Below are 20,961 nucleotides of genomic sequence, written 5' to 3'. Positions count from 1 at the left end.
AACTTTCTTGTTCTTTTCAACCGGAATTTTTCCAATAATATGTTTATTGGCATCTTTGCTGATTTTTGGCAGTGGACAGGGTGATAGTTGTTCGCTCAGAACCGATGGTGCCGTCACTGGAATTTCTGAAAGACGATCACTTGAATGGAGCCCTGCAACACCTCTTCAAGTAGCTATGTAATATATTCACTAAAGTAGCTTATTGTCTCATGAAAAATCCACAGAAAGTTTTGCTATCCGTCTTGTGCGAGTGGCGTTACGAATATTTTATGCACACTGCAATGGCATTCCCTATTCTCTCGTTCTGACTAAAGGGCTGAAAACTAAGCAGCGTAAAATGGCACAAAAGAAATCCCGCGCGCCTCATCACCTTAAGCCCCTTCTGTCTTTTTGTTTTCTTCGAATTCTAGCTCTCAGGACGATCGCGTGCACCAGCATGGGCAAGTCATGGCCTCCCGTAGTGGCCCCTGAAAGGACCGTGCAAGCCATGCTCAAATCAGCGAATGGCTTAGCAGTGGCTGTAACCAGTGATTTTTGAGCTTATTGCGTCACTTGTAGAGTGAAGAGAAAGTTTGTTCTAGCAGACTATGAGAATTTACTGTAAATTTTATGCCTTTCGCTCACTATAGTTCGTTCGCGTGTTCTCGGGAGCGTCGACAGCTTATAGGCCCTCCTTTCGGACCATGCTCAAAAACTGTTGCAGGGCTCCTTCAGCACTATCGCGTTAATATCGGCTTCAAGAAAATTGAATTACGGACAGGTGTCCTATAATGATTGTTTGATGCTCCTTTCTTAGCGTGCTTCTAGAGGCCCATGAGCGCAGGGAACGACGCCAAGTACGCCAGGCCATGCTGTCTCCGCCAGACAACGTTTCGAGAAAGACGCTATCTGCGTTGAAACTGTACCCTTCGTAGGAGGTAGCGTTGCGCATTGGACAGATAGGAAGAAAGCAAGCAAAAGAAAAAGAAAAAAAGAAGGAAATCAAGGAAAGCTGATTGAAAGGAAGGAAGGAAGATTGAAGAAAAGAAAAAAGCAAAGGAAGAAAGATTGCAAAAAAAGAAAGAAAGGGAGGAGGAATAAAATAATGAACAGATAAAAAGAGACGGAAAGACAGGATTGAAGAAGAAATGAAGAAAGGAAAACAAGGAAGGAAGAATAAAAAGAAGAAAAGAAACAATGAAAAATAAAGGAAGCAAGATAAAAAAAGAAAAAAAGAGGAGGAAGGAAAGAAGCATAAAATAAAGAAAAGAAGAAAGAAGAATGAAAGGCAGCAAGGAAGATTAAAGGAACCCTTAGACAAAAATTTTACCATTTTTTTTATGCAATGCGTAGCTTAAGACCGAGTTGTGATGAATGGAAACAATAATTGACTCATGTGTGAACTTTAACGTTCCAAAACCACAATATGATTATAAGACATGCCGTATATAGTGAAGGGCTCCGGAAGTTTACATCACCTTTGGTTCATTAATGTGCAACGAATTCGGAGCACACGGGCCTACAGCATTTTCGCCTTCATCGAAAATGCAGCTACCGCCGCCGGGATTCAATTCCACGACCTGCCGGTCAGCAGCCATTAAACCACCATGGCAGGACGTAGCGCTACCGAAAGCGGCGTGCTAGCAACCAGTGAACACAATCTAGTAATGTAAATTTGTTTAGATTGCCTCTGCGTTCGTGTGGGTGTCCAGAAGAGGTTCGAATGTCGCTCAATCACGTAGCGTGCCCTTCGAAATTTATTTAAAATATGTTGCATAAGATATTAGCCCTGGGTATCTCGTAGCTGTTGTGTATGTCTCCAAATAAATGTGACTCACTCATTATCGCACTTTCGAAAGGAACATCTTCACTTCAAACAAAAAATGAAGGAAGAATGAAGCAAGGAATCAAATAAGAAAAAAGAGACAGAAAGACAGATGGGAAGCAAAGAAGAAATAAAGCAGAGAAGAAGTGACGGAAGCGCGAAAGAAAGGATTCAAGACGACCTCAAGGAAAGCTGAAAGAAAACAAGGAAGAATGAAAGGGAGAAGGAAGGAAATAAAGGCGGAAGAAATAATTGAAAGAAAGGAAGTTGAAAAGGGGGAAGGAAGAAGGCGGGAAGGAAGGAAGAAGAGAAAAAGAAAAGACACAGAAGTAAAATAAAAGTAAGAAAACGAAAGAACGAAAAGGACCTGTTCAGGCAAGGACCACGCACAGCTTCACTTGCAACCATTTTACCTACAAGCAAAAAGCACCTGAGTGCGAAGTTTTTTTCAGCGTAATTTCAATCGAAGACTTCAAATAGTATATAAAGCTGACTATTTCCCATTGAATTCTATATTAGCGCTCTTATTCACTAATAGATGTGCCACTTGACTGCTATTTTTTCCACTATATTTAGATTACTGTGAGCATTTAGATTGATGAAGCAAACTATACTCGCATGAATAACAACTTATGATTATGCAGCTTGTGATGTACACTCACCTTTGACCAATGTCTTGGCACATATGGAGTCCTTTTGCTTGTTGTGGTTCACCTTAACAAGAAAAATCAAGTGCGTTTCGACGAAGATAATAAAATCAGCAGAAATACGAGAACGTCGCCTACAATAGTATTTCATGCCACCATTTATTAAAATTAAAGCAGGTTTGATATCGTGAAAGAATAGAAGCAATGCAGCGATATCTACTAATATTGTTAGTAGGGCTTGTACACTTGATCGATATCTGCAAATCTCTGTCCATGGATTCACAGAGAAAATAAACCCTCCTAAATCGCTCGCATGCTTCCAAAGTTTTTGTTGAAAATAGTTTATTTTATTTATTTCTTTATTTATTTACAACAAAATGTTGTACAAGCCAAGAGGAAAAAGTTGATACAATCGGCTTTAGGATGTTCTGGCCACCCTACGCGTTTTACAGCGTAAAATGTGATAACAGAATAAGAGAACAGAGAAATGAAATGCAAACATAATATACTATACATAAATATCCTTCATACAAAACAGTAACGTGCTTCCATCGACGTAATAATGAAACTGTAATAAAGTGACGATGGTGAGAATAAAAAAAATAGGAAAAAAAAACAAAAGAAAAGGACCTGATCAGGCCTCTCAGTTACTAGAGATATACAATAAATAAAAAGGATATTTCCCTTCAAAAACAGCAAAAAATAAAAATAAATAGACGGTGCTCTTTTTGAGGCATGCTCATAATAGGGATAATGTGGTGAAAAGTCTCCGTTGTTCTTTAATGAGGTTTCCGGAATGTTAAAAAGCTCCTATTTACTAATTCTAATCACAAAGCTGGTAGCGTGAACCGAAGCATTTGTTTACCGTAGTTAGTGCGACATTTCCTAGTTTGCCATTCTTCTGCATTGCCTATATTATACTTTATTGCTGCTGCACCCGGTATACAGAATAAGATTTATTACATCTATCTATTGTTGTGGTGCTGTTCATCGGAACACTGTTGGTGCATCTCTCATGCTTGATTCTGGTCAGACACAGTTGCTAGAAGGGTGTTTGCATAGGGAATATATGCTAAATTACAGTGTTGTGACAGTTTATCATTGCTTTATGAACTATACGCACACCTAACAACTTGGTCATGCCCTACGCTTAACTGGCCGAGGCCAAAATCTTTAGAGAGGTGCAATTTTTCATTTCCTAATTTCGTGAACAGGAAAAGGGCGCGGATCTAGGCTTCGTAAATACTGTAATACCGAGATATTCCGCACAATTGAACTACTTGCTTTGTGTGGTTCAGTAGCGTGGCCAAATGGTAGCGCTCTGGGCCCGTGCCAAGCTCACTTCAAAATATTTTTGCTATCGCATGAAGACTAAAATAGGACAATTTTAAGGAGGTGCTCCTTTAGCGAAAAAATGAAAATCTGCCTTCATTCTTGATGTGAGCATAAATCATGTAACTACCATATGTAACCAGGATGGCGCCTTTTTCGTGCGTGATGCAAGCGCAGTCACGCACTAAGTATTCACTACAGTAAAACGTGATTTAAATGTGTCCTGAGAGGAAGAGCCATTAATAGAGGCAATATTTTAGCTAGAATTCATCGTCGACATAGCTAATAAGATTCTGCTTTATGAATCGAATTGAAAATTAGGTAGCATTTATTTATATTGAGCTACTTTTGGAAGACAGACACACATGGGCGTAAAACTACTGTGAGGACTGGCCACGATGCCGACACAGTTCTGTCTGGATTGGTTCCTTTGTCACACTATCATTGCCCCGCCGCGGTGGTTTAGTAGCTAAGATACACGGCTGCTGACCCGCAGGTCACGGGATTGAATCCCGGCTACGGCGGCTGCATTTCCGATGGAGGCGGAAGTGTTGTTGGCCCGTGTGCTAAGATTTTGATGCACGTGAAAGAACCGCAGTTGATTGAAATTTCCGGACCCCTCCACTACGATGTCTCTCATAATCACATATTGCTTTTAGTATGTTAAACCCACATATCATCATCAAATAGGCGGGGCTATCGAGCTGTAGTGCGTTTTTTGTCGCAGAAATCACAAGGCCGCTTAGTTATTCTGCATATTATGTTCGGTATGAGTTAACAAACGAGTGGCGACGTCCTGGTTTGATCGACGGCAGTTCCCAAGGCATAATGCCAATCGTAAGCTGTTCTGTTATCTTCACTTTCTGATGATGATGATTTGTGGGGTTTAACGTCCCAAAACCACCATTTGATTATGAGAGACGCCGTAGTGGAGGGCTCCGGAAATTTTGACCACCTGGGGTTCTTTAACGTGCACCCAAATCTGAGTACACGGGCCTACAACATTTACGCCTCCATCGGAAATGCAGCCGCCACAGCCGGGATTTGAACCCGCGACCTGCGGGTCAGCAGCCGAGTACCTTAGCCACTAGACCACCGTGGCGGGGCATCTTCACTTTCTGAAGGTAGCATGTTTCTGGAATCATATGCTTTTATAAAAACAATCCAGTTAGTCGTTAATCTTGTAAGAAGCAATTGGTCGGTTATCGGTGGAATCAAATAAGCACTACTGATATTACTTTTGTACACACAAAGCTGAAATATTTTTTATGGCAGTATCACCTTATGCGGCTTATTCACTAGTCTAGCAATATAATCTGACCCAACTCCCTCAAAATCTCCGCTATCTTATCTTGCCATCTCTTTTTCTGAGTAACAATTAATTGAAGAAACCTCAATTGTCTCAAAATATAATGTCAGGTAAGACATTGCGCCAACAAACACGAAGATCATAAGAAACACTTACAGGAAAAGAGTGCGAACTCTCAAATGAAGTTCCTTTTAGGAAACACCAATGCTTATACATATATAAAAGAACCAATCCCGTCATCGGGTCCTGAGGCTCTATAATGGCATGATGATAATCTATTTTTTGGCGGTACTGACGCGTAAAGGATGCACATGTCTCCGGCGCGCGCAATGTAAATAGCTTCGATGATCTCAAACTCTAACACAACACCAGATTACACCAAAAATTTTGTCTGATTAATAATTGGACGGCTCTGGCAGCTCATGGAGTGCTGTGCTAAATACCTGCCCACTTTGTTGTTTAACGTTGAGCTAGTTCTGGCACCGTCTCGTTGTAGCAGTGCCCCGTTCGACTTACGTACACTTTGTTGCAGGTTAACGGAATATCATCAATGACATCAATGTCCCAATGGGTGAACTACACTGCATGTTTCTGGGTGCAAGAGTCCTGTTTCAATGTTTTATCGTCAAACCGACAGACATACATACAGACACGTAACTTTATTGAGGTCCTCAAGAACACTAACTCAAGGAGGTAAAGCAGCGGGTTGCTGCCACGTCTGAACGTGTAGGCCGAGCCTCACCGCTGCGCCGTTGGCCCTCTGGACTGCCCAGAGTCGATGTGCAAGTTCTGAGCTCTTGATCGCAGAGCTCCATTCCCCTTCGGTAATGTGCTGAGAATTGCGCAACGAGGGACACTTCCAGGGCATTTGGTCTAACGTATACATACGGCACCACAATCTGGACATGTTCAATTAATCCCTTCAATAACCTGGCTGCGGAAACGAAGACTGGGGTACGACCTGGTCTGCAAAATTTTGAACAAATTTTGAAAAAAATTTCCGAGGCAATGAAAACAACATTCACATGACGTGTTTCCACAAATTTTCTCATATTATGCGAAGCATTTTGTCAATATTGGATAACATGAATCTCCTTCTTCTCGGCTCTTTGTCTTAGACACCCGTTTTATATTTCGCAGAGCACCGCAAGGGCTGCAGCTGTTGTACAGTTCTTATTAAGACAAAATTCTTCGCATGTTGCCCCATTGAATCAGTGGCTATTGTGCTCGTCTGCTGGCCCAAAGGTTGTGGGTTCGATCATAGCGGCGGTTGCATATTGATGGAAGCTAAATGCTAGAGGCCCGCGTACTGTGCCATGTCAATGCACGCTACAGAATGTCAGATGGTCGATACTTCTGCAGCCCTCCACTACGGCGACCCTGATATTGATGTCGTCGTTTGGGACGTAAAACTTCAGATAATAGCATTAAAGTTCCTGACATGGTCCGGCGATAGATAGGACGGAGAATTTTCAAGCTTTTGATGTTGCGCACGCAGGTAAGACGTGCGTCAGTTGCGCCTTCGTAGCATTGTAACAAAAAGAGATTACCTTCATGTCGCAATAGTGCTTGATCACGTGATGACGGGGAAGTAGTTTTTGCATGTATGAGTAGCCTGCTCGTCCCTCCCTATATAAACTTCAGTGGATGGTTTGCACTCATCGCTGGTAAATGTTCCTTCTAATCCTCGTGTTTTGCTTGTGCATTATTTAACATTTCAGTATGCTATACTAACTCGCACAAATCAAGCTCCTTTACTTCCTTAGCACACAGAACATGGTGCTCATCTAAAAAGCTCTTTCGCGTTGATATGAAGCAAAAGAAGCAGCTGCCGAGGTCTTTGACAAACTACAGAGTGCTTTTTCTTACCACACTCGGGATTCCCTTAACGAGCTCCGGAAACATTCTTTTCTTCATTACTGGGTGTAGCCTCTGTCTTCGAAGAGCTCTGCGAATATAAAATGCAAGCCGCAATCAGAAAATAAAAGATTTCTGCCACTTCTTATTCATTCGGGCCTTTAAAGTTTACAGAAAATCAGCATGCGCACAACTGAGCCCGGTGTTGACTAAGCCAAATTAGGTGCAACTATTGCGTTTAAGACAAGCGGAATGGCACTGAGGAACTTCATTCACCAATCCAGATGGAGCGTTCCGACTAATAACAATATACACCTTATAGATTATATGTTGGTTCGAAAGACTTTTTGAAGAAGTAGCAAAAGTCACAGGACCATCGTAAAAGGTGCTGCTAAAAGATAAAGGTTTTCACGAACGGGTATGATGTCACCAAAAAAGAAAGAGTGCGAGACGACAGCAGGAAAAAGCGGCTCTGCAAAGTTGAGGACAAAAAAGTGGACTAGCACAGGGAAAGTGCATCTAAGAACTACATTGGGCAGGCGGGCAGACGCCCAAATGTAAGGCTCCAGGAACACAGTAATTTGTGTAGTAGGCGTGTCATGGAAGAAAACCTTGCTCAATTCTGCTTTCATTGTAGGTGTCAACCTAGCTTTGGGGGTGCTACCACTTTGGCTCACAGCAAAAATAAAGTCAGGAGAACAATCATTGAAGCTTACTACATTATGTTTGGGAAGTTTGGCGCATGCGTTAGCGCACCTTCGATAGCACTGACGGATAGACAAGTGGCATGTTTACAGAGAAAAAATGCAATGAAAAAAGGGTTTAATAATGCGAGAGAGAGAGAGAGAGAAAGATGCAAGGAAAGGCAGAGAGGTTAACCAGACGCACATCTGGTTTTCTATCCTTAAAAAACGTGTAATACAACATAGATAACACCCCGAAAGGATCATGCGTGGTTTGCTTGAAGTGCCCACTTTCTTGTATGTTACTACACCCCATTTTTGGCTATTTGTTTAAATGAACTTCAGTTGTTAGATGCGCTTTCCCTGTGCCAGTCCAGTTTTTTGTCCTCAACTTTCAAGCGCAGCCTTTTCCTGCAGTATGTTCGAACTAGGCCCTACACAAGCTTTTCCAAGAATACAGGGCTGAGTGGGGCACATTGCTGAGCCACTCATCAGGCAAGATGGCTAGATTTAAAATCAAAGCTGCAAACATAAAAACGTAGAAAAAGAGAAAGATGCACGTGAAAAGGTGTAACTATCACACACTGAGAAAGAAGAGCATTTGTACATTTGTACACTTAGATGACAAAGCGATTGTTATAAGCGGGCTATAACTGCAAGAGATCTATGAATGGCTCTTAAGAGGTATGTGTGGGCTAGATATTTCATTCACTCCGGCAACTAAAAATAAGCACTCGTGTGTGTGCCCTTGTATTCCCTGTCTTCATGCGCTGTTTTCTTTACAATGCTACCGAACCAACTAGCCCACGGACAAGCATTAACGGGTATGATGTCTTTCATCCAACACGTTCAGTCAGGTACTGGACACCAAGCTGCATACAGGAGGCACTCCCCTACGTACTGAATAAATCCTGCTTGTTGAGAGTCCAGAAACAAAAACTAATCCCGACTTTTCTTGAACCACCGTGGTAAGCAGGAAACGATTCTTGCAGGCGTATGAAAGTAGTGCCACATGAGCTGATAGCTTTACGACGCAAGCGCGGTGGGCGTAAGCCAGTGTTGCTAACCAACTTTAGGAAAATAGCTTAGGCCAAGGTGAAATACCCTAATTTACCATACAAAACTTTCTTTCATCATCCTGCATTTTACCCTACGCGTAAAACAACAGCCTGGTGTAACAATAACAACGTACTGAGAACGTACACTCTACGATGTGCAGACACATGGGGATGCTGCTGTTGGTGGCGCATTCAGTGGTTAGAAAATTTGTTTAGAACAAAGATAAGGCAGTATAAAGGAAAAAGTCTTCTGGCACTGATATTCGAAACGTGTTGGCATAAAGTTAAAAAATACGTAAGAGACCTATCAGCAATTCTACGACTCACAGTGCAAGCGACATGGTAACAAGGAGCGTAAGAAAAAAAAACGCACACGGTCTCTTATACATCCACCCAAGATGATTGAAAAGTGATGGCCATTTGCTTGCTATTCTTTTTAGTCTATTGTATTCAACAACTCGGAAAGATTTCAGTGCGTCTTTGCGTTGCCTCCTGGGTCAAAACTAGAGCTTTGCTGACCAAAATTTAGAACCCAAGCCTGAACATGGGCAGCTGGCTGCGTCCAAGGCCTGCCTGATCCCGCCCCTACAGTCTGCGAGCCCGTTTCAACCCGACGTACAAAAACAATACACTAGCCTGATATAATAAAAAGTTGCTGTGGAGACAAGATGTTTGCTGTCTAATAATTTGACATTTTATTCAACGCTTCAAAGTAACACATATGTGAAGGACACATGACAGTCTCTATATGTAACAATTACAAATTCTGCAAAGATAAGCTATCCAGTGATTCGCGCTTCAGTGAAGTGAGGCACTCCTTCGCCATACATCCTGCTCAGCTGTAGGTCCGTTCTCTGCTCGCACTGGTACCGCATTTGTCAATACATTTTTGGCAAGTTTAGCAAGCTTGATATATTTAGGATTTTTGTTATTTCACAAGTTTGGTACTTTGGTTGAGGAGAGGGGAATCATGAGATCATTCTCTTTATAGATACTCACAATGCTCATTTTGAATGAGTTTTTTCTTTTTCCGTGCATTAAAGGGGAGCCAGATTCCAGAGATAACCAGGTGTAAATCAGTTCTGGCAGAACATCTGTACTTTGGGCTTGATACGGCATTCGCGTCTCGCATGGCTCACCAAACAACAAACAATCTCGCCCGACCTCTTCATGGACCCCAAAAAAAGACACCCGCCCACCCGAGCCCAGCCCGCAGGACAGGCTGAGCTCAGACTTTTGGGCTACACGAGCCGGTGCACACCTGTATTAAGAGCCATCTCAAGCTTTGAACTTCACTCATGTCTTCGTCATTCGCTAAACGCTTATATTCACTAGATCGGCCCGCCTATGAACATGTGCGAATGAAATCTGATAATGTCATCATTCGACGTCATGATGAGGTGCCAAAGTGCTAACGTTACAATGACTTCATAAGGACATGAAAAAATTTTGGTTATATTGCATGCAACGACGAGATGATCAAGTGGTGTTGTTATAGCATGGTTATTTGCGCAACACTCACGCTGATGCCCGTCTACCCCTCTCTGTGTACGAGGTATTCACAACTTTCGGCTTAATAACCGAAACCAACCATCGCGCTAAAAAAGCTCTTTCACGCAACGAACAGGTGAGGGACGAAAGACAGAGAAGAAACAACATTCGTGAGACAAAAAACGAAATGTGGGACGTATTACCTTTGGTTCTTGTCCTGTGCTGCTCAAAAACGAACTAGGGCAATCTAACTTTGGTCTCTCGAGGAATGAAACCTTTGGATATGCCACATCAGTTTTCTTCATTTTTACAAATTGACGAGCGAAACGTTGAATTTACACTACATCAGCGCCCTACCACCCACGCTGGACAAAAATGCTGAAACTACTGTGTAGACTACGACGAGTGGCACTACTATCACTAAAATCAGCCCAGTGTGTTCAAAGAGTCTGTGCTACAGAATCCAGGCTCTTCTTCTAAAGAAGAGACCATAGGGTGGTATAACCACAGGGACGGTGGCTCGACCCTTTCTTATCATTTGGTGCCGGAAAACGCGCGAAAAAGAGCCTTCAAAGGCGAGACCGACCAGCATTCACAAGTTTCGACCACATCCGTAGCCTCAGAACTCTTGAGAAGTCACCGTCAGGAGAAGCTTATGTACCCGTGAGACCTAGATAAGAAAGAATTAAGTCTAAATAACAACTGTATACTTTTCGTACCATGCTTCTGTGATCTATCATACGTTGACACCGACATCTCGTGGCGCCGCCAGCCAGTGATTTTATGTTTCCGACATTGAACCACATCTTGGAGGTCCTGTATGAAAGGCGGCGTTAAATATAAAAGACTATCATGGAAGCCATCGGAAGGATAGTAAACCGTCTGCATGAGGACGCATGCGGACGCTCATCAGTACGTGAGTGACAACATATTCATAGCATTGTGATTGACCAGTACGATGAGCTAAGATAAATTGACAAAGAGGTAAAAGACGCCTTCATTATCTCATTTTAAAGCCGAGGTGACGGAAGCAGATATTTATGTTCACGAGATTGGTCTTTCAAGAGTCAGAACAGAATCTATTGTAAGAAAGAAGATTGACACGTGCAGATGCGCATTGCCATCGCTTGGCTCTTTCGACTGTTCACTCCCTGGCTAGCCTTCTCTTCTGTTGCTGCTATCCTACCGGTCGCTTTGTATCCTAATAAACCTCCGTAACAAGTGGTAGAGTTGCGGGGTAGCGACAACCTGGAACTTCGCAACTGGAAACTTTAGCCAGCCTCTACAATGCAAGATGAAGTACCAATTCAACCACAGCAACAACCTGTTTTCCTGGGGCCTACATTGGTATGTCTTGGCCCATCGCATCAACGCAACCCACCAATCTTCACCGACACAAAAGGGGATAATGAAGACTAACTCGCCGTTTACGAACGGGTATACGAGCGTGATCAACAGCTGTGATGACACCGCGAAGCTCAGCTACGTGTATTTCATTAATTGTCAGTGGCGTCGCCAGCGTGTGGCATCGAGACCACCTACGTCACTTCCCGACATGGGTTGCTTTCAAAAAGCTCGTGGCGGAAGTATTCGGGCACTTCGCTGTTCGCAAGCTTCGAGCCGAGCAACGGTTGCATGACCATGCGCAGCCTAATGGTGAAACATTCACCAGCTGCAATGAAGACGTTGTCGACCTATGTAACTGCGGTGATGTTGCAATGACCAATGCCGATAAGATCAGGCATATCATGAAAGCAATTGAAGACGACGTCTTGCAGACGATGCTGGCAAACAAAACGTCCAGAGAGTTTGAACTTCTCAGTCTTTGCCAAAGTTTTGATGAGCTGCGCACATAACGCGCTGCCACGCGTCACTCTCATCCACAGGTGACTTCAATTATTTCGGGATTGGCTGTTGCTTCTGGACATCATCTCTGCTGGCACAAAATAATGGTTTTGTCTGCGAAAAGTTAGCTCGCCAGCTTTCGCTGATGCTTCTTGTTCACGACCAGTCAAATGTCCCATTGGCACCCACTCTCCAAAACATCATCAGGGACCACATCGCCGAAGAAGTCCCGCCTTCTCTTCACCAGGCTCTGACGGTGGTGGGTTGGGGTAGGGGTAGTGGTTATTTTTGTAGAAATGAAGACGAAAGTGCACCCTGCAACTGTCTCTCACAGGGTCGGACAGCTAAGCAGTAGTACACAGGGGAAAGGGTGAATGGGGTTAAAAGGAAGTGGAGAAAAGTGGAGAGGAAACTGTAAAAAACGTGAAATGCGATGACGCAGCCCGCTGCTGGCGAGAAAGTCAAGCAGTGCGGAAACAGCACGTTTCATATCCTCGCGACGGCAGTCAGCAACGAGAAAGCTGCTCTCCTGACTTACACCGCAGTAGCTTCCAGGCCTGTGCTGCAAGGTTACAGCCAACGTCGTCTGCCTATTCGCCCGCCGGTATCAGCACCCGCCCGACAGATCATACAGCACGCACGAGCTGACGACCCTTGGCGGACGGAAGACAACCGTGCTATTTGTTTTCATTGTCGCCTTGTTGGACATGTGGCCCGTTACTGTCACTTTCGTGCACCGGCCATGTCCAACAGTGTGCGTCCACTATGGGTCATGTATGAGCCACGTAAACCCTGCCGCAGTTATTCAGACGAATACGGATCTGATCCTACCTGCGGGATCCCAGCCTCATCACTCACCTTTTCACCGCCGTTTCCATCCCCATGCTCCAACGACGGTGCCCTGTGCGCCAGGAAAACTAAGTAGCGCAGTTCAGGAGGCGAGAACGGCAGTTACGGCGAAATGCATAAGGCCTCGTATTTCTCCCGTACACGTTATTGAAGTCAACTTAGAAAGGACATAGATGCTAGCCCTTGTAGAAACCGGCGCTGCCCTCTGAGCTATTAGTGCCAGCATTTGGCGCCATATCGGAAGTCACGACGCCTGTTTCTGGACTTCTAGACTATTGCTTTGTACAGCCAACGTGCAGCACGTCGAGCCATCTGGTGCCTGCGCAGCCCGTGTCATCATCCACGATGTTCTTTATGTGATCGAGTACAATGTTCTGCCTTGTTGTTTTCACGACGTTATATTACGATGGAATTTCTTCTCTACAAATTGTGCGATCATCAATTGCGCCCGCACTGAATTTGAGTTGTTTCTGTTTTCGACAGACGTCCTCAATGTAAAGAACACATGTTACAAAATCACAGTTTCTGACGAAACTGTTGTGCCTTCCTATAATCTACTGTTCCTGTGCCCATTTCTTATGACTCTGAAAACGACGGCTCCGTGCTTTTCGCACAGTCTGCACTTCACCGCCAATCATTGTCATTGCCATTTGCCGTCCTCGAGTTCTATTCGGGCGGCGCCGTGATGTACATCACAAATCCATCGTCCGAGCCAATCACTTTGCGTTGCTGGGAAACCCACGGCAAAGCCGTGCCGATGGCGTCATCTTCAAGATACCACATCATGGACGACTCCACTGATAGGGCCACTTTCGGGACATTAACTCCTCAGCCACTACCGCGATCTTTCGCACAAACCATAGCCAGTGACCTTACGATGACACGAGACTAACTTCTTCACTTGCTCGACAATTTCTCTTCCTCTTTTGAGGGCCAAGCAAGGGCACTCGGCCGCACAACGACTGTTTCGCATACTATCAACGCCGGAAGCCACGCACCCATTCGACTGCATCCCTACACAGAATACGCGAATGAAAGGCACCTCATTAATGACCAGGTGAAGGTCTTGCTTAAACGCGGTGTCATTCAACCTTCCAACATGGTGCGTAATAGTGACCACAAATTGACGCCGAACTCGACTGCTTTCAAGGAACGGAGTTTTTTCTTCTTTGGATCTGCGTTCTGGCCACTGGCAAGTGCCTATGGCTGAGAGTGAGTGCTCCAAAACTGCGTTTGCAACACTAGATCGATAGTACGAATTCAGTGTCATGCCATTCGGTCTCTGTAATGCACCCTCCAGCTTTTAACGCACGATGTACGCCATCTTACGTGGCCTGAAGTGGCGCACTTGCCTCTGCTACTTATATGATATTGTCGTCTTTTCTCCAGATTTCTCGACCCGCCTACAACGTTGCATCGAGTTTTGATCTGTGTCCAAAAAGCCGGTCGTCAGCTTAACTTGAAAAAGCGCATATTTGCCGCTCCGAAAATAACATTACTAGGCCGCGTCGTCTCCAAAGAAAGCATTCTCCCCAGTCCTGCACAACTTCGCGCCGTATCCAAGTTCCCTAAGCCTACTAACTTGAAAGCACTGCGGACCTTCATTCACATATGCTGACTTTTTTGACGCTTTGTTCGAAATTTTCGTACTGTTATCACACCTCTCAGTGCACTCCTCCGAGGCGACAATGAACTATCTACTTGGTCAGAAGCTTGTGGCGATGTGTTTACGACTCTTCGCCGCCCGCTTACGTCTCCACCAAATTGGCGTCACTTTGCTTTGAGCGTACGCACAGAAATTCACACTGATGCCAGTGGCGTCGGCCTTGGTGCTGTGCTCGCACAACGTGATGATGACAACGCCGAATACATGATTGCATATGCCAGTTGTGTACCCACAAAACCTGAAACTAATTACACCGTAACCAAGAAAGAGTGCGTGGCCAACATATGGGCTCTACAGGAATTTCCCCCTATCTCCTATCTCCCCGGTAGTCCTTTTGACGTCGTAACAGACCACCACGCTCTGTGTTAGTTATCAAACCTCAAGGACCCGTTAGGTCGCTCCGCTAGGTGGGCCCTCCTACTTCAGGTATACGACATCCGTGTCGTATATTGTTCTGGCCGCCGACACTGATGCCAAAGCTTTGTCACGCTTCCCACTGATTTCAGACGCCAACTCATCTTGTCACAATCACGACGTTTCGCCCCTTGACATCTTGAAAATGGCCTCACGACAAAGCAATAACCCATGGATCACCTCAATTGTAAACTTGTTTTCAAGGCCCGTGAACACACCTGCTCCAGGAGTGCTACGCCACCGTGTGCAACTTTATGCTATCTGCAATGGCCTTTTATACCACCGTAACTACCACAATGATGGCGGCACATGGTTATTGGTCGTGCCCCGCCATTTTCGTCATGATCTAATCTCCGCTTTTCGCAACGACCTTTAGTGTGGCCACGGTGGCGTGTTCAAGACGTAGACGCACCTTCGTCAACGCTATTATTGGCGCGGAATGTACAGCTTCGCCTGCAAATAAGTCCGCGCTTGCCTCGCCAGCCAACTAGGCAAACCAGTCTCGCACTACTCCACAGCGCCACTCCAGCCGCTTCCGTGCCCAGTGCACCAACTTTATCGCGTCGGTATTGACTTGTACGGGCCTCTCCCATGCACTGGCACTGGAAACCACTGGATTGTCGTCATCGTAGATTATTTGACAAGATACGCTGAAACCGCTGCATCTTTGGCTGCCGCAATATCTGGAGACGTTGCCTCATTTATTCCAGGCAACTTTCTTCTCCGCCATGTCGCCCCCCGGGAACTGCTCAGTGGTCGGGGCTGTGTATTTCTGTCAGACGTCTTGCAATCACTCCTATCCAAATGCAGAAACATTCACCGCACCACTCACGCATATCACCACAGACAAATAGATATACGGAACAATTTAAATGAAGTATGGGGGACAAGTTGTCGGTGTACGTTGCGTCAGACCACTGCAATCGGGAACTTGTTTTTCCGTTTGACACGTTCGCGTACAATACCGCCTCCCAAGCCACCACTGAATTCCCACCATTCTTCTTATTGTACGGCCCCAAGATCACCAGCACCATTATTACGACTCTACCACACTATCCCGACGATGACGACTACCAGTCTGCGTCTGCAGCTGCTCACCATGCCGAAAAATGCCGACAACTGGCCCTTTCTTTCCCTTGCGAACAGCAGTGTCGACAAAAACAGCGTCACCACTCCGACATCTCTCTTGACCCTTCAATCATCGGCTCCCTCATGGCTTAGGGTCCCACCAGTTGCTGCTCCCAGCCTTTCGTCTACACTTCTTTCGAAGTACCACGTTCTATACCGCGTGGTTGCTCAGACCTTTCCTGTTGATTACGCGGTTGAACCCTTTGCGCCATCTTCCGACCTTTGTCGTCTGGAACGATAAACTGTCCACATTAGCTGTCTCAAGCCGTGTTATGATCCTCTGACCTCTTTTTAGGTTGCAGGGTGGCAACCTCTCGATACCGAGGTTATTGTGAGGAGGAAGATAGATAGGTGCAGAAGCGCATTGCCATCGTCTGGCTGGCTTGGCTGTTCGCTCCCTGGCCATGCCTTCTCTGCTGTTGCTGCTATTCTCTGCGTCACTGTGTACCCTAATAAACCTCTGTAACAACATAATCAATGACGTATTAAAAGTTGGCAGGCTCATTGGCAGACAAAACGTCAACGGATCAATACAGTTACGGAAGCGAAAATACAACCTTCGTCTGCGCCATCACCATCAGGCCAGTGCCTATTGAGTAGCAATTGTTTCGCACATATACCAGACGAATCGGCCTTGTGGCCTGCTACAAGCCCACTAAGTAGCGCTTCAACTACAGTAAGACGACCCCAGAAACCTGCTCTGTTGGACCGCGCTAAGGATGCGTGGCTGCGTCGGTTGTGTAGGGTGCGCGGTAGTTTTAGTTTGCTTCTATATACTTTGGGTCGTAAGCTTGGGGAGGCATGTTTGGCGATGGCAAGAAGCATTGCTTTTGTTCTCACGGTCGAAGCGTGTCTAGCCAGGCTACGCAGACAGTATGGCGCCAGAGGCGGCCGTGTCAGCGCTAGAAATGGTAGAGCGTTTCTAGTTACTGTTAACTGAGCAAAAGGAAACCAACTGTGGCCAGCAACAAAAGGGGTGTGTTTATAAACGTCATTGTGACGGCCCCTAATTGCCTCATGGCACTGACAGTCGGCACATCAATGGGCCTCTTCCGACACCCATGGCGGCACAATGATGGAGTTGAAAATGCCGCAGGCCCGTGTGCTCGAATTCGGGTGCACGTTAAAGAACCTCAGGTGGCAAAAATTTTCGAAGCCCTCCACTACGGCGTCTTTCATAATCATATGGTTGTTTTGGATTGGTAAAGCTCACATATCAAACCTTTAAAAAAAGCTTTCTCACCTTCGAGATAAGTTCATTGCCGCTCGAATTTTTTCGCGCTACATAATTTTCTTTCAAATGCATCACCAACAAGCCCAAGTCGCCACTCTTGTCGACTACAATTCTCGTACAATGGGCACTTCTTATTTGTTTCTCAAGACCCAAGCTGTATTGTAGGCTTCATCGTCAACGCGAAGTGCAGGGCACGTACGCTCAGTTTCTGCATCAACAAAGGTATTATTCCCTATGAAGTACTCACGCTGTGCGGGGGCTTTTCGCCTTCCTTTGGCCTTACAAGGAGGACTCTCAAGATTTTACGCGCTCAATTGTATCGCCAAGTTCGCTTGCACAGGATTCGTCTTTGTGCATATCTTCATACTTCCTTTGATGCATCTGTCGCTGGATTCCTGCTGAAAAGGTACCTGCGATTGGCTGGGCAAGCTACCGATGCTCTTTGGATGCCTCAGCTGCACTATCTTAGTGAGTGGGTCACCAGTGTTCGATGTAAGGTCAAGGGAAAAGTTAATGTTCCTTAGAACTTCCAGCTTCCTGATGACGTCATTCAAGGCCTAGAGTTAGGGCTGAAATTCGAGCTTCAAAGAGAGAGGCCTAATCCTGATATGCTGACGATCGTTCGTCAGGTGGCGCGTCGTGCGACTGAAGGTGAGGAAGAAAGAATTACCTCTGAAGGAGTAGACGTCATTTCGCGTTGTAAACCTGTGTGTTCTCACATTCCTGTTAAACGTGTTTTGTCGTACCTGGACAATTATTCACTGTGTGTTTTGCACGGAGATAAGGAAGGTGGCTTCGCAGTTTTTTCGCAATCATGCTCCTTAGAAAAAGCTAATAGTTCTATTTCTATGGTGTTCAATGTTGATTGATTTTTTAGGTTTAACGTCCCAAAACCACGATATGATTATGAGAGACGCCGTAGTGGAGGGCTCCGGAAATTTCGACCACCTGGGGTTCTTTAACGTGCACCCAAATCTGAGCACACGGGCCTACAACATTTTCGCCTCCATCGGAAATGCAGTCGCCACAGCCGGAAATGCAGCCGCCACAGCCGGGTTCAGCAGCCGAGTACCTTAGCCACTAGACCACCGTGGCGGGGCGGTGTTCAATGTAAAAGATGGCGTATCGTTGAACAAAGTAAAAGCAAAGGCTATCCAATTGTGCAAAAACATGAACGTAGTTGGAACTCCAAAAAGTATTTGAAAATTAAGAAAAATAGTCTCGATGTATTTTTAATGCAAAAACTCACAAATTTAACATTCCTTTTCGAGTAATAGTCTCGGAACTGGGTACTTGGCAGAAAAAACTCGCAGCTTTTTTGTTAGACAAACTTAATCTTCTCGAAGTCCGAGATCCATTTTTAGCAAAGTGTTCTGATTGTATTTTAATTTTCATGGAAGCTCATGAAAATGAAGGACTAATAGCCTTCTCAATTGACGTGTCAGACATGTAATATTCCCTCCCCCATCCACAAATACTAAAATGTGTTGGAAGTAGCATTGATGAATTTGGTGCTGTTAAGTTTTCTTCTGAGTCAGGTATATCCGCTGAGAATTTTCTTACTTTGTTGGCATTTTATCTTACATCAACGTTCATCAAATGGAACAATATTATTCTTTTGCAAAAGCAGGGTATATCTATCGGCTCTTGCATCGCGTCCGCCTTGAGGAATCTGTTTCTGGCAGACCTGGATAGAAGTGGGGCATATGGTCTCGCAGAGACGACGGCTAAGAAAGTGTTCTGATATGTAGATGATAATAATATTTTTATTGACAGCTCGGGCAAAAATTTCCTAAGTGAGAGTACTGGAGTGTTGAATGTGCTTTGTGATGGTCTTAAGCCCCTTGAAATGACAGTAGAATGGCCTAGCGATAGACGAATAAGGTTTTTAGACTTAAGTATTCAGTGTTCTGACAACCAGCTCTGCTGGTATTATGATCCGCGTGCTCAGAAAGCTTTACTCCCATTTCATTCCGGTCATTCCAAACTAACCAAGAGAGCCATTGCGACGACTTGCCAACAAAAACGCATTCAACGAGTCATGTACGCATCTTATGAAGCAGAGCTTCCATAGTCAGATCACACGTTTGCAAGGATCGGGCTATCCGGATCATGATTTAGTTTCAGTTGCGGAAAAAGACTTGAAAAGGATTCGTGGAAGTTAAAGCCAATCTATTGTTCATGTTGATTCACTAGCACAATCAAGACGCACGGCCATAATTCGATGTGTTCACTGGCTGTCACATAACCTAAATAAAGTGGCACTTCGGGACAATTTAGGGTACTATTTTCAGCTATTTTCAGTACGTGATAAACTTGTAAACTTGTGTGTGCTGACGAATCCATCGCGTGAGGAAAGGGTGATGTGCACAAAAAGACATACACACAAATTTGTGAAGTCAATTTTGTTCGTTATTAATCTTATTCTGTTCACATGTGGGAAAAACTATGTCGGCCTAACCAGTAGGTGTGTGAATGAGTGACTGAGAGAACACAATTACAAGGCGGATAAACTGCCGCCAGAAGGTTTTCTCGCTCTTCACATTCACACGTGGGGGTGCCGGCCTTTGTTCCAGAGTACAATCATTGTCTGTCGGCATGAGGATGAGATGACTCTGTTGATCATAGAAGCCGAACTTATTGATGCTCTTAGAGATGTATGTATCAGCAAGCCTTCAATTGCTTTGTCACCCAAGGAACTGGGGTTCATGCGTACGCAGTGATACGTGATTTTGTCTGTGAGGTTTTTTGTTGTCCTATTTATTGTTTTTTCTTCTACGTAGATGACATTGTCGTGCAATTATCTGAATACAGGTGCTTATCTGCTTGCTCGCCTGACCATTATGGCTTGAAAGCGGCTGAAAGGTCGAAAATAAACATGTTGCTAGTAGCGCTCTGTCCTCTCAGTCTATTATTTCCTGTGTCCATTTTTCGCCTTGCGCTACATTAATTTCTTTCAAATGCGTCACCAACAAGACCACATCGCCACTTTTGTTTCCCCAACGGCGACATCATCCTTGCTTGTAATTATGAGTTGGTGGAAATTCATTACATTAAGATGCCGCATCTGTGCTAGTAGACACACATCAAATTGATTACACACACAGCTGATCGCCACAATTTGTTTTATAATGCATAAACCACTGCACATCCTCTCCACACTAATTCAGGGGTGAAGCTTCTTATATCGGCACCCGTTCGTCCCTCGTCGCCGTTGTAGTATGTAACAAGTATAACATTTTGATCTCCAAGGTGGTGCCGGTGAGAGATTTTTCCTGTGCGTCGTTGAACAATAAAAGATAGTGCTCAATGTACATGCCAATGGCTTCCAATGGGGAATGAGAGACAGGAGGATTCGGCTTTTAGTTAACGCGCACGCTACAATTCCCATCAGCAGCCATTGGCATATACATTAAGCACTATCTGACAAGAAAGGGTTGCTACGTTATACTCGCTGGGTCTAACCTCCTTAGTTTTATAAAGGTTTTGCGAGCGTTGAGCCGCAGTGCTTTGAATACAATGAACTAGTATATACCAGAAATGAACTCGAGGTGGTTAAAGGTGCGAAGTAGGCCCGAAGCGCAAGCCGTAAGAAAGTGTGCATGTGCCGCCTCTCGTTTAGTCCTTGGAATGTCCGCTGGATG

At 44.8% G+C, this 20,961-nt stretch overlaps 1 protein-coding gene across 3 annotated transcripts in view; it reads right to left on the bottom strand.

The window, feature by feature from the left end:
* LOC119161150 (rifampicin phosphotransferase) overlaps window positions 1-20,961 on the bottom strand; it is a 586,004-nt gene that overhangs the window by 72,169 nt on the left and 492,874 nt on the right. For all 3 annotated transcript variants that reach the window (XM_075890885.1, XM_037413539.2, XM_075890884.1), the window contains 2 exons: window positions 6,962-7,040; window positions 2,467-2,518 (listed from right to left, as the gene is read on the bottom strand). In XM_075890885.1, coding sequence (XP_075747000.1) covers window positions 2,467-2,518; window positions 6,962-7,040 — 131 coding nt within the window. The remainder of the gene's footprint in view (window positions 1-2,466; window positions 2,519-6,961; window positions 7,041-20,961) is intronic.

The sequence above is a fragment of the Rhipicephalus microplus genome, chromosome 3, assembly GCF_043290135.1.
Source record: "Rhipicephalus microplus isolate Deutch F79 chromosome 3, USDA_Rmic, whole genome shotgun sequence".
NCBI lineage: Eukaryota > Metazoa > Arthropoda > Arachnida > Ixodida > Ixodidae > Rhipicephalus > Rhipicephalus microplus.
Note: the sequence above shows the minus strand (reverse complement) of the source record. Positions and strands in the feature narration are given on the sequence as shown.